This window comes from Macaca nemestrina, chromosome 17 (genome assembly GCF_043159975.1).
Source record: "Macaca nemestrina isolate mMacNem1 chromosome 17, mMacNem.hap1, whole genome shotgun sequence".
NCBI lineage: Eukaryota > Metazoa > Chordata > Mammalia > Primates > Cercopithecidae > Macaca > Macaca nemestrina.
The window spans coordinates 61,620,132-61,632,744 of NC_092141.1; the positions used below are offsets into that span (position 1 = coordinate 61,620,132).

At 41.0% G+C, this 12,613-nt stretch overlaps 1 protein-coding gene across 6 annotated transcripts in view; it reads right to left on the bottom strand.

Moving 5' to 3' along the window:
• The window catches only part of LOC105472288 (aminopeptidase puromycin sensitive), a 110,464-nt gene that overhangs the window by 14,182 nt on the left and 83,669 nt on the right, over positions 1-12,613 (bottom strand). For all 6 annotated transcript variants that reach the window (XR_011615790.1, XM_071083030.1, XM_071083032.1 and 3 more), the window contains 3 exons: positions 8,257-8,396; positions 5,647-5,781; positions 4,146-4,365 (listed from right to left, as the gene is read on the bottom strand). Coding sequence is in view for 5 of the 6 variants with exons in the window: in XM_071083030.1 (XP_070939131.1) it covers positions 4,146-4,365; positions 5,647-5,781; positions 8,257-8,396 (495 nt within the window). In the remaining variant the exon portion in view is untranslated. The remainder of the gene's footprint in view (positions 1-4,145; positions 4,366-5,646; positions 5,782-8,256; positions 8,397-12,613) is intronic.

The window sequence follows — 12,613 nt, forward strand, 5'->3', positions numbered from 1 at the left end:
CAATGGATAAATAAAATGTAGTATATTCATATGATGAAATACTACTTAGCAATAAAAAGCAATGAACAACCTGGATATATCTCAGAAACATTATGCTGAGTGAGAGAGGTAGGTTTAAGAACAGAACACACATTATATGATTCTATGTATATAAAATAGAAGAGATAAATATTAATGTAGGTGAAAGAAATCAGAATGGCATGTGCCTGTGTGGGGTGGGCAGGGGAGGCTCAAGTAGTAGGGACCAATTAGGAAGGAGCCTCAAGCAGCTTTCTGGGGGATGGAAATGTGGTATGTGTTTGCCGAAAGTCACGGAACTGTAACATTTAGATTATGCATTTTGCTATATTTAAATCATAATTTAACCAAAAATAATTTTAAGATAACCATCAGAGATCAATAGATAACTACACATTATTGTGATGATTCTTACAAGAAGTAATTTATAATTCTGGCAGCTAGGAAATTGAAGGCATTCTCCCTATATTGTAAAGATGGTTTTGAAGTCAAAAAGTGTCACATTATCATCATGAAAGAAAAGTGCAACACCCATTAATTTACCTGCATCTGTGTCCATGTACTCCTATCTTGTCACTATTCATCTGTGCTCCTATCTAAAACCAACTCCTTAACTTCAGCACTGGATCTCAACTCCTCTTGATTATTCAGCTATCACTACAGCAATAACCCCTCTCTCTCACAACATGAATTTTTCCATTACTACTGCATTATGTTCAAATAGTTGCAGAAAAATGTAGTATAAAATCTCCCAACTTAAAAATTCCTTCCTTTACCCCACCTCTCTCTCGCCTACCCCTTTTCTCTGATCTTCTCAGCAAAACTCTTTTAAAAAGTTGTCTAAGTGTGTTGTCTCCATTTCCTCTCCTTCCATTCTAAAGAACCTGCTGCAAAAGTGGAGAATTCATTATTGTTCCCCACTACTACACAAAAATTGTTAAATGTAATATTGAATTAGGCTTCATCATTCTATTTGATTTAGTGTAGTAGCATCTGACACAGCTGATCACATTCCCTCTGCCTTCATCTACTGTTTCTTTTCATCTACTGTTTATTTAAATTCTGGGATACCCCTTCTCTCTCCTGGCTCTCCTACTTCTACCTTACTGGCCAGTCTGTCTCTTTTGCTGATTCTTCCTCTTCTACACAATCTCTAAATCCTGAACTCAGACCTCTTTTTTTCCACTTATACTCAGTCACTGGTTGATCTCACCCAGTTTTGTTTTGGTTTTTAAAGACATGAGGTTGCCCATGCTGGGCTTGAACTCCAGGACTCAAGCAATTCTCCTGTCTCAGCCTCCTGAGTAGCTGGGACTACAGGCGTGAGCCACCACGCCCAGTTAATTTTGTATTTTCAGTAGAGATGGGGTTTCACCATGTTGGCCAGGCTTGTCTCAAACTCCTGACTTCAGGTGTTCCACTCCCCTCAGCCTCCCGAAGTGCTGGGATTACAGGTGTGAGCTACCACGCCTGGCCCTTGATTCCCTTTTACACCCAAATATGCTTCCATGCCAGGCACAGTGGCTCATGGCTGCAATCCCAGCACTTTGGGATGCTGAGGCAGGAGAATTTCTGGAGTCCAGGAGTTCAAGACCAGCCTAGGCAACACAGTGAAATCCCATCGCTACAAAAAAAAAAAAAAAAAAAAAAACATAGCTGGGTATGGTGCATGCCTGTAGTCCCAAATACTCAAGAGGCTGAGGCAGCAGAATAGCCTGAACCCAGTAGTTTGAGGCTGCAGTGAGCTATGACCGCACCACTGCACTCCAGCCTGGGCAACACAGCGAGACTTTGTATCTTTAAAAGAAAAAAACGAAGCCGGGTGCGGTGGCTCACACCTGTAATCCCAGCACTTTGGGAGGCTGAGACAGGCGGATCACGAGGTCAGGAGATCGAGACCATCCTGGCGAACACAGTGAAACCCCATCTCTACTAAAAATACAAAAAATTAGCCGGGCGCGGTGGCGGGCGCCTGTAGTCCAGCTACTCAGGAGGCTGAGGCAGGAGAATGGCGTGAACCTGGGAGGCGGAGCTTGCAGTGAGCAGAGATCGAGCCACTGCACTCCAGCCTGGGGCACAGAGCGAGACTCTGTCTCAAAAAAAAAAAAAAGAAAAAAATGTTTCTACGGCAGTCTTCCCTATCCCTATACACGGCAACTTCATTCTTCCAGTTCTGCAGGCCAGAATTTGATGACACTTCTCTTTCTTTCCACCACACAGTCCATCCTTCACCAACAGTTTCAGTTCCACCTTCAAAATATACAGAGACTTTACCACCTTTAAGTTCTAGTTGCAACCAGCATCTCAAATGGATTGCTAAAATAGCCTTCTGAATGGTCTCCCTGCCTCCTCTCGTCTTCTTTTAGTCTGTTCTTCAGAAAGCCGAGTAAATCAAATCAAGTTCCCCTGCCCAAAACTCCCTAATTAGCATGTCATATCACTCAATGTTAAAGTCAAAAAACTTCTCACTGTAGCAAACAGGTTCTATAGGATCAGAAAGGTCTCCCATTGCCCTCTCCTACTCAATCCTGTCCTGAACTCAGCAGCTTTCTTGTTATTCCTCGAATACCCTAAGCATGCTCCCATCTCAGGCCTTTGTACTTGCTGTTTCCTCTGTCTGAACCACTTTTCTTCTAGGTATCCTCATAACTGTCCTTCATGTCTCAGTTTATGCTCAATATCACCTTATTAGAGACAGTTTCCCCAAACACTTTCTAAAAAACAGTGGCCCAGCACTCCTTATTATCTGACACCTTTATTTTTCTTAATGATACTTCCTGCCACCTAGATCTTATACATTTAATTATTTGCTATGTCTCCTATTAGAATGTAAGCCATATAAGGCAATATTTGGGTTGCTGCTGTATCACCAGCTCTTAGAATAGTATATGGCATTTACCAGCTACATAAATATTTGTTGAATCAATGAAGAAAAGACATAGAAGCTGGGACCAGGTATAGTGGCTCACACCTGTAATACAGCACTTTGGGCAGCCGAGACAAGCAGATCGCTTGAGGTCCGGAGTTCAAGACCAGCCTGGCCAACACGATGAAACCTCGTCTCTACTAAAAATACAAAAATTAGCCAGGCGTGGTGGTATGCTACTCGGGAGGCTAAGGCAGGAGAATCGCTTGAACCCAGGAGGCAGAGGTTGCAGTGAGCCAAGATGGCGCCATTGCGTTCCAGCCTGAGTGACAAGAGCGAAACTCTAGCTCAAAAAAAAAAAAAAAAAAAAAGAGCTCTAGGTATTGCTACTATTTTTATTACAAAAGACTTCCAGATCAAGACTGATCAGGAGGAAACACCACCTTTAGTTATCAGCAGATGATAAAAAATAATGATATGTAAAACCTTTAAATAATCATTCCCAATATTTCAGTGAGAGCAAAAAGAGTAAATATATACTTACAGAAATAACCACAGAGCAGAGAACACATGTAGAAAGCAAATAATTTCCTTAATTCAAAAAGCTGGCCCCTATGTCTCTCAGTGCCTTTATAAGTTATACATAAAGGTGCCTGGTATTTACGGTAATAATAAATAAAACTTGGGAGGCGGAGGCAGGCAGATCACCTGAGGTCGGGGGTTTGAGACCAGCCTAACCAACATGGTGAAACCTCGTCTCTACTGAAAATACAAAAGTAGCCGAGCGTGGTGGTGCATGCCTGTAATCCCAGCTACTTGGGAGACTGAGGCAGGAGAATCACTTGAACCTAGGAAGCGGAGGTTGCGGTGAGTCGAGATCGCATCATTGCACTACAGCCTAGGCAACAAGAGCAAAACTCCGTCTCAAAAAAATAAAATAAATAAATAAATAAAACAACCTAAAATTCCCTTTAGCTTTTCTTGACTAAAAATAGGCCTTTGGAATTCTGCAAAAGACTTTTATTTCCACCATGTGCACAAATTATATTTAGCAATAAACACACATAACCACTACTGTTTCTATGTTGGTAACCCATGTAACTTCACCAGCAGACTTAAAAGACTCAAGTCTTAATTTCTGGCTTGCTGAATATATATAGTAACATCCAGTAGATATAAAGATGATATTAATTATATTGTTAACCACATAAAAAAGTACCAACTTCTGCCTAATTCTTTCTCCATTTAGTATATGCATTACCTTCTCCAGGTTTGGGGTCCCAGCCCAGTCTCTCCCCTATAGGTGAAAAGACATCTTTCACAAACTCCTGGATTTCCTCATAGAAGTCTGTGTGGGACAAGAGAGTTGAGAGAATCCCCAGGTTACAGCTCAGGTCGCTCCATACAGTATAATTGGGCTCATTCACAAAAGCCTCCATGACTTTTAGAACCTCTACAGTGCTAATGATTCCAGCTCGAGCCTGGGATAGGAAAAAACATAAATTAACCTAGTCTTCAAACAAAACCAAAAAACATAAGCATGCATTTTTGGCATTAACTACTGCTAGCAATTTCTTTGGTTTAAGGAAATGGGACTGTATAAGTTCAGAACACTGTTAGAATAAAAATCCTATTCAGACAACATTCCTTCTTTACTCTTTTGTTATTTTTTCTTTTTTTTTTTTTTACAGAAATATTAGAATGAATCATTTGCTATTCATACAAGAACTACTTTAAAAAATTAAACTAAAAGTCCCATCAATTTGAGAACAACAACAAACCAGTTAACTTCTATTTCTACTCAGTTTCTGGGGACTTGGTTTTGTTACTGTTTTGAAATTTTTCATACTTTCAGAAAAACTGCAAAAATAGTTTGAGCTTTAGTTTTTGACATTCTTTCAAAGCTGGACCTGCAAACTGTGTCAACTTAAGCCTCTCCTTTACTCATTTCTAAAAGAACATAAACTAGAAGGCACTACAAATTCAAAGTCCTTTCAGAACTAACAAAGTTAGGAAAAAGAACTTCTGTGACAGCAGCCAGCTGCACAAACAGCTCACTCTCCTGGGACAGGTCTCTCTCGGCAATTAGATCAGCAGATGTGAGGTTTTGTGCATCAATGCTAATCTGTGTTTACACAAAGGCGGAATCCAAAACCAATGACTGCAGAGGGGAGGGAAAATTTCCAGTCCAATTTAAAGGAATACTAGGAGGAATATGACAATTTTATCATAAAGACATCTGGAAATTACCTAACCTATGCTGAAGTCATAAAGAAAATAATAATAATTGCTGCTTTAAATCCTTTCTGGAAGAAAGCCAAATATAAATATAATTCTAAAGCTAATGGGATACAATTTGAAGTAAGAACACAATGTTTAAAAATTCTAGTTTTCCCAGCAAAGTACAACCACTATTTAGAAAAACATAAAATCACTCTGACTTAATTATTTTAAAAACCTATCAGTAGGGTCATTTCTTCAAGGCTCATATTTATTTCTACTGAAAAGCAAGGAATTTTTGCCTTACAAAGGATAGTTTAATTAAGAGTTTCAGAAAGCTGGCTCAGGAGTAGTGAAATGGGATTTAAATTATATAGCCTCAATCTTGTCATATTAAAAATCAGTCATTTGCTCTAGTCCCAAAGGTGTTTTTAACCTTCATGAAGACCCATATTCTTCTAATTATGTTTCAGACACTCCAGGAAAAACAAAATCTTTTAATCAGCAAAATCCATCATATTACTTAAGTCACAGATGCTTACCAAGGAGAAGAGGTCATTCTGTAATCCAAGTCGATCCACAGGGGGCAGAGAAAGGTCACGAATGCCTGGTAATAAACTTTCCAGCATGGCAGAGCTGTACTGGGTCCGATAAAACCCAACTGTTCCTAAGTTTAACTGCAAAGATATCCAGTAAGTACTATTAAACAGCTCCATTAATTTTTTAAATCAACCTTTTGTGTGTTTACAAGGAGTTCTGGTTTTAGATATATATGGATGAAAAACAATTAAGACCATCTATGCCAACTAATGAATTAAAACAAGACAACACATCAAGAAAGAATGAATACGCAGACAAAAGAAAAGGGAAACTTGAAATTGTGGGGGCCAAAGTGAGAGACAGTAGAAAGAACATGGAAGGGACAAAATAATGTGGGTAAGTTTCTATTTCTAACCTCAATTTTAGGTTTACAGAAAATACTTAATATATATGAAAACACTTGGACAGTAGAATCTCTAAAAAAGCTTAGCCCTTTACAAACACTGATCTTATAAGCACAGAGACTGAACAGAATAACAATTTTCAGATCCCAATTTTAAAGAATTACATGGACCTAAAAGGCAATTTCATAAGATTTTTGGCGTGAGGTAATTACTGACTGCATTATTCTTTTATTATTATTATTTTTTGAGATGGAGTCTTGCTCTGTTACCCCGGCTGGAGGGGAGTGGCGTGATCTCAGCTTACTGAAACTTCCACCTCCCAGGTTCAAGTGATTTTCCTGCCTCAGCCTCCCAAGAGCTGGGATTACAGGCACCCACCACCCACCACACCCAGCTAATTTTATATTTTTAGGGGAGAGAGGGTTTCACCATGTTGGCCAGGCTGGTCTTGAACTCCTGACCTCAGGTGATTCATCGCACCTCAGCCTCCCTGGGATTACAGGCATGAGCCACTGCGCCTGGCAACTGCATTATTTTCTATAGGCTATTTACCAATAGCCAAAAAATATTTTTGAGAACATTTGTATTCAAAATAGTTTAATGGTAAAACAGTAAGATAAAAATATTTTACTATTTATATGTAAATATTTTAAAAACCACCCCTACAATTTTAATGCAACTATCACTTTATCGATTCCCTTTATTTAACTTAATCAAAATTGTAGTGTACATAACTTTTTTCTCATTTATAAGAAATTTTTCATATTGCTACAACATAATCTTCCAGATTATAATTTCAAATGGTAATATTCCAGTGAGTATATTTTAAATATATATTTTAAAAAGTAAAACAATGCCAGGCATGGTGGCTCATGACTATAATCCTAGCTACTCTGGAGCCTGAAGTGGGAGGATCACATGAGCCTAGGAGTTTGAATCTTGCAATATAGTGACACCCCCAACTCAAAAAGAAAAAAAAAGTTGATAAACAGAAAAATGGCTTCTTTTTTTGGGGGGGGGCGGGAATGGAGTCTCGCCCTGTCATCCAGGCTGGAGTGCAATGGTGCGATCTCGGCTTACTGTAACCTCCGCCTCCTGGGTTCAAGTGATTCTCCTGCCTCAGCCTCCTGACTAGCTGAGATTACAGGCACACGCCATCACAACTAGCTAATTTTTTTTCCGTATCTTTAGTAGAGACAGGGTTTCACTATGTTGGTCAGGCTGGTCTCAAATTCCTGACCTTGTGATGCCTGCCTCAGCCTCCCAAAGTACGATTACAGGCATGAGCCACTGCACCTGGCCGGCTTTTTTGTCAAAAAAGCACAAATGTCTGATACAATGTGTAATTCCTATTAGGAACATATAATTAAGAGTTTGTAGTAAATACTTTCATTATGAAAGGTACAGAGTACAGAATCATGAAAAATAATTCTTACCTATTGGTATTTCTGTGAAATGGTTTTGAAATACCAGCTAGGGAATTTTACATTTCAGTGACACAAACCGATTATTATATATGTCTGCTCTCACTGGATTATAGTACTACACATATGGTGACAACACATCATTGAAGTTAACCTTTCATTATAATGGCAGGAGAGTTTGAAGGTGTGAGACTACAAATATTTTGGTTCATATAACCTTACACTCCATCTATTTTTTTTTTTTTTCTCCTCTTAGTCCTATGCCTTTGGATCTGCTTCTCTACCACTACCTTCCCTAACATCTGACAAATGTCTGGACAATACTATTTGAAAATTCATCCTAGGCCGGGCGCGGTGGCTCAAGCCTGTAATCCCAGCACTTTGGGAGGCCGAGACGGGCAGATCACGAGGTCAGGAGATCGAGACCATCCTGGCTAACTCGGTGAAACCCCGTCTCTACTAAAAAATACAAAAAACTAGCCGGGCGAGGTGGTGGGCGCCTGTAGTCCCAGCTACTCAGGAGGCTGAGGCAGGAGAATGGCGTAAACCCGGGAGGCGGAGCTTGCAGTGAGCTGAGATCGTGCTACTGCACTCCAGCCTGGGCGACAGAGCAAGACTCCGTCTCAAAAAAAAAAAAAAAAAAATTCATCCTAAATTTCACAAAGGAAAGCTTAGGTTTTTTTTTTTTTCTTTGAAACTACTAACCTGAAGCAGAATTTAAAGCCAGTCATAAGATGTATACATTAAGTGAGAGAAATCTGTTTAGGTAAGATTCTGAACTCACCTTCACCCATTGGTCTGGTTTGACATTTTTCAAAACCACATTCATCTCTGGCTTGTCCATTAGAATTTTTAGTTTGGCCTGGTTGGGGTCTTCACTAGTAGAGATTGTGATAGGGACCATCCACTGGGGACAATCTTCACCTAAGCAAGAGAAGAACAAATAAATTTTGCACTGGGACAAACAGAAGGTAAGGTGGAGAGAGGAGTGGTGTTGTTCTAACCAGGAGCCTAAGCCTAACTGTTAAGTCAGTAGTTCATTCTTAGTGGTACATGAACTCTTCCAGATAACCTGAATAGTATCAGTGCAAAGGAAGGGATAATCTACTAACAAAATCACAACATGTTGTCTAAAAAAAGAAAGCAGTTAACTCACTTGAAGAATCACAAATGCAATGACTTAAACTTCATTATCATTTTCCCCTTACAGAGCAAAGACAGCAATTTTACTGTTAAATTGTGAGGAGGTGAAGGCTCTCACATAGCATTTATTACTATATATGCATATGTATTTTTTTTTTTTTAGAGATAGAGATTTGCTCTGTCACCCAGGCTGCAGTGCGGTGGCGTGATCTCAGCTCACTGCAACCTCCACCTCCCGGGTTCAAGAGGTTCTTGTGCCTCAGTCTCCTGAGTAGCTGGGACTACAGGTACGTGCCACCATGCCCAAAAACATACAATTTTTTTTTTTTGTACTTTATTAGTAGAGATGGGGTTTTGCCATGTTGGCCAGGCTGGCCTCGAACTCCTGGCCTCAAGGGATCCACCCACCTCAGCCTCCCAAAGTGCTGGGATTACAGGTGTAAGCCACTATGCCCAGCCTTCATATATCATTTAAAAACAAATTCTAAGGTGTAGGCCTTAACAGGTATACACACTGCTGAAATATCAAAGGGTTGATTTTTATTGTTGTGATAGACAGGATACATCCTGGGAGCTGTAATGTTCCATCACAGAGGACTCATATCTAAAAGCCAAAGCTTTTGTAAGGCAGAAACACTGTCTTATATATCAGACAGCAAAACAGACTTGGCATTAAGATGCCAAACAAAAAAGAGTCCTTGCCCAGTACCTTAATGGAAATGGAGCTACTTTAATAAATGACATAGCTTTATGCTATCAGGTTAAACCACAAAGTAAAATTTCTCCAATATTGGGATACTGCAAGTTTTAATGTTGCCTCTATTGGTCACAGAGTATTAGAAAAACCTGTCAGTACTACAATGTAGATTATAGGTAAGAGGCAGAAAATGACAACTGTAACATGTACAGATTTATTTGGATAATAAAACTGTCATCTGACTTGTTAGATATTTTTTTTTCCCCCAGATAGGGTCTCGCCCTGTCACCCAGGCTAGAGTACAATGGCACGATCACGGCTCACTGCAGCCTCAATCTCATGGGCTCAAGCAGTTCTCCAACTCAGGCTCCCAAGTAGCAGGGACTGCAGATGCATGCCACCATGCCAAGCTAATTTTATTTATTTATTTTTTGAGATGAGGTTTTGCCATTTTGCCCGGGCTGGTCTCGAACTCCTGGGCTCAAGCAATCTGCCCACCTTGGCCTCCCAATGTACTGAAACTACAGGTGTGAACCACTGTGCCCAGTCTTGTTAGATATATTCATTAAAAGAATAATTCTGTAGACGGGCACAGTGGCTCACGCCTGTAATCCCAACACTTTGGGAGGCTGAGGTGGGCAGATCTCGAAGTCAGGAGTTCAAGACCAGCCTGGCCACCATGGTGAAACCCTGTCTCTACTAAAGATACAAAAAAGTAGCCGATCATGGTGGTGTGTTCCTGTTAATCCCAGCTACTTGGGAGGCTGAGGCAGGAGAATCGCTTAAACCCAGGAGGCGGAGGTTGCAGTGAGCCAAGATTACGCCATTGCACTCCAGCCTGGGCAACAGGGCAAGACTCAGTCTCAAAAAAAAAAAAAAAAAAAAAGTAACTCTAGGCTGGGCATGGTGCTCACGCCTGTAATCCCAGCACTTTGGGAGGAAGCTGAGGCAGGCGGATCACCAGAGGTCAGGAGTTCGAGACCAGCCTGGCCAACATGGCGAAACCCTGTCTCTATTAAAAATACAAAAATAAGCCGGGGGGTAGTGGCACGCGCCTGTAATCCCAGCTATTCAGGAGGCTGAGGCAGGAGAATGGCTTGAACCTGGGAGGCAGAGGTTGTAGTGAGCCGAGGTTACACCACTGCACTCCAGCCAGGGCAACAAAGCAAGACGCTGTCTCGCCAAAAAAAAAAAATCAGGCCGGGCACAGTGGCTCATGCCTGTAATCTCAACCCTCTGGGAGGCCAAGGCGGGTGGATCACGAGGTCAGAGTTCAAGATCAGCCTGGCCAAGATGTTGAAACCCCATCTCTACTAAAAATACAAAAATTAGCTGGGCATGGTCATGGGTGCCTATAATCCCAGCTACTCGGGAAGCTGAGGCAGAGAATCGCTTGAACCTGGAAGGCAGAGGTTGCAGTGAGCCGAGATCATGCCACCGCACTCCAGCCTAAAAGATAGAGCGAGACTATGTCTCAAAAAAAAAAAAAAGAAAAAGAAAAAACTAATTCTAACTGCTAAGGAAGGTTAAGGGCAGAAGGCCATACGTCTTAACTGAGTTGAATGTATCAGATTTTTAGTGGGTGGAACATGACAAGGCATTGATGATTCTCATATATACCTCCCCTTTGTTGAGAACTGTTGTTTTAAAGGAAGCAAGAAAGATATAGACAAACACTTTACTCCTTGATTTTTTCAACTCATCTCTTAATTTCCTGGGTAAAATTTTATAGGTAAAAAGAATCTAATGACATGTGGAAATATATGAAAATGGTAGTTAAGAGCATAAATTCATGGAGTCCAATTATTTTGAATTCCCACTCTTTACCTTCTTAGATAGGTGACCTTGAGCAATTTAACTAAGCTATGCTGCAGCTTCCTCATCTGTAAAATAGAAATAATGTGGCCTACCTTATAAGGAAGCTGAGAGAGTAAAATAAGAGCCAGTTATAGTATGTAGCACAATGACTGGTATATAATAAATGTAAATAATCACTGGACTTTACTCACTTATTTACTTATTATGCCCAAGCATTAAAAAAAAGAATTACCTACCCACCCCCCCCACCTACCCCTCACCCCTGACACATACAGTAAAGTACTCTTTTGGAAGATTAAGGCTAGAGACGTCACTTCCTGGGTATTACTAACTTTCTTCATTCATCATAGCCTCCAATAACACACAGAAACATGGAATTTCAAAAACTAAAAAAGTGACTAAATACTATAAATACCTTGTGAATCTCCTTTTTTATTTCCTAAATTTTTTTCTTATTTCTATTTTGAGACAGGGTCTTACTCTGTCACCCAGGCTGGACTGTAGTGGCACAATCATGGCTCACTGCAGCCTTGAACTCCTGGGCTCCAGTAATCTGCCTCCCTCAGCCTCCCAAATACCTAGGACTACAGGTGTGCACCACTATGCCCAGCTAAGGTTTCTCTCTTTTTTTCTTGTTTTTTTGAGACAGAGTTTCACTCTTGTTGCCCAGGCTGGAGCACAATGCCTCGATCTTGACTCACTGCAACCTCCGCCTCCTGGGTTCAAGCGATTCTCCTGCCTCAGCCTCCCGAGTAGCTGGGATTACAGACATGCGCCACCACGCCTGGCTAATTTTGTATTTTTAATAGAGACGGAGTTTCACCATGTTGGCCAGGCTGGTCTTGAACTCCTGACCTCAGATGATCTGCCCACTTTGGCCTCCCAAAGTGCTGGGATTACAGGCGTGAGCCACTGCGCCCCGCTTTTTTTTTTTTTTTTTTTTTTAAGAGACAGGGTTTCGCCATTTTGTCCAGCCTGCTCTCAGCCCCTAAATTTACTTTTATTTTTATTTATTTATTTATTTATTTATTTATTTTGAGATGGAGTCTCACTCTGTTGCCCAGGCTGGAATGCAGTGGCATAATCTCGGCTCACTGCAACCTCCGCCTCCCAGGTTCAAGCGATTCTCCTGCCTCAGCCTCCTGAGTAGCTGGGACTACAGGTGCCTGCCACCACGCCCAGCTGTTGTGTATTTTTAGTAGAGACATAGTTTCACCATGTTGGCCAGGCTGGTCTCGAACCCCTGACCTCTGGCGATCCGCCCGTCTCAGCCTCCCAAAGTGCTGGGATTACAGGCATAAGCCACCGTGCCCGGCCCTAAATTTCATTTTTTGTTCTAATATCATCATCTTGCTTTTATTTAATTATATTAAAACTTAAAAATTTTCAGCTGGGCACAGTGGCTCACACCTGTAATCCCAGCACTTTGGGAAGCTGAGGTGGGTGGATCACTTCAGGTCAGGAGTTCAAGACCAGCCTGACC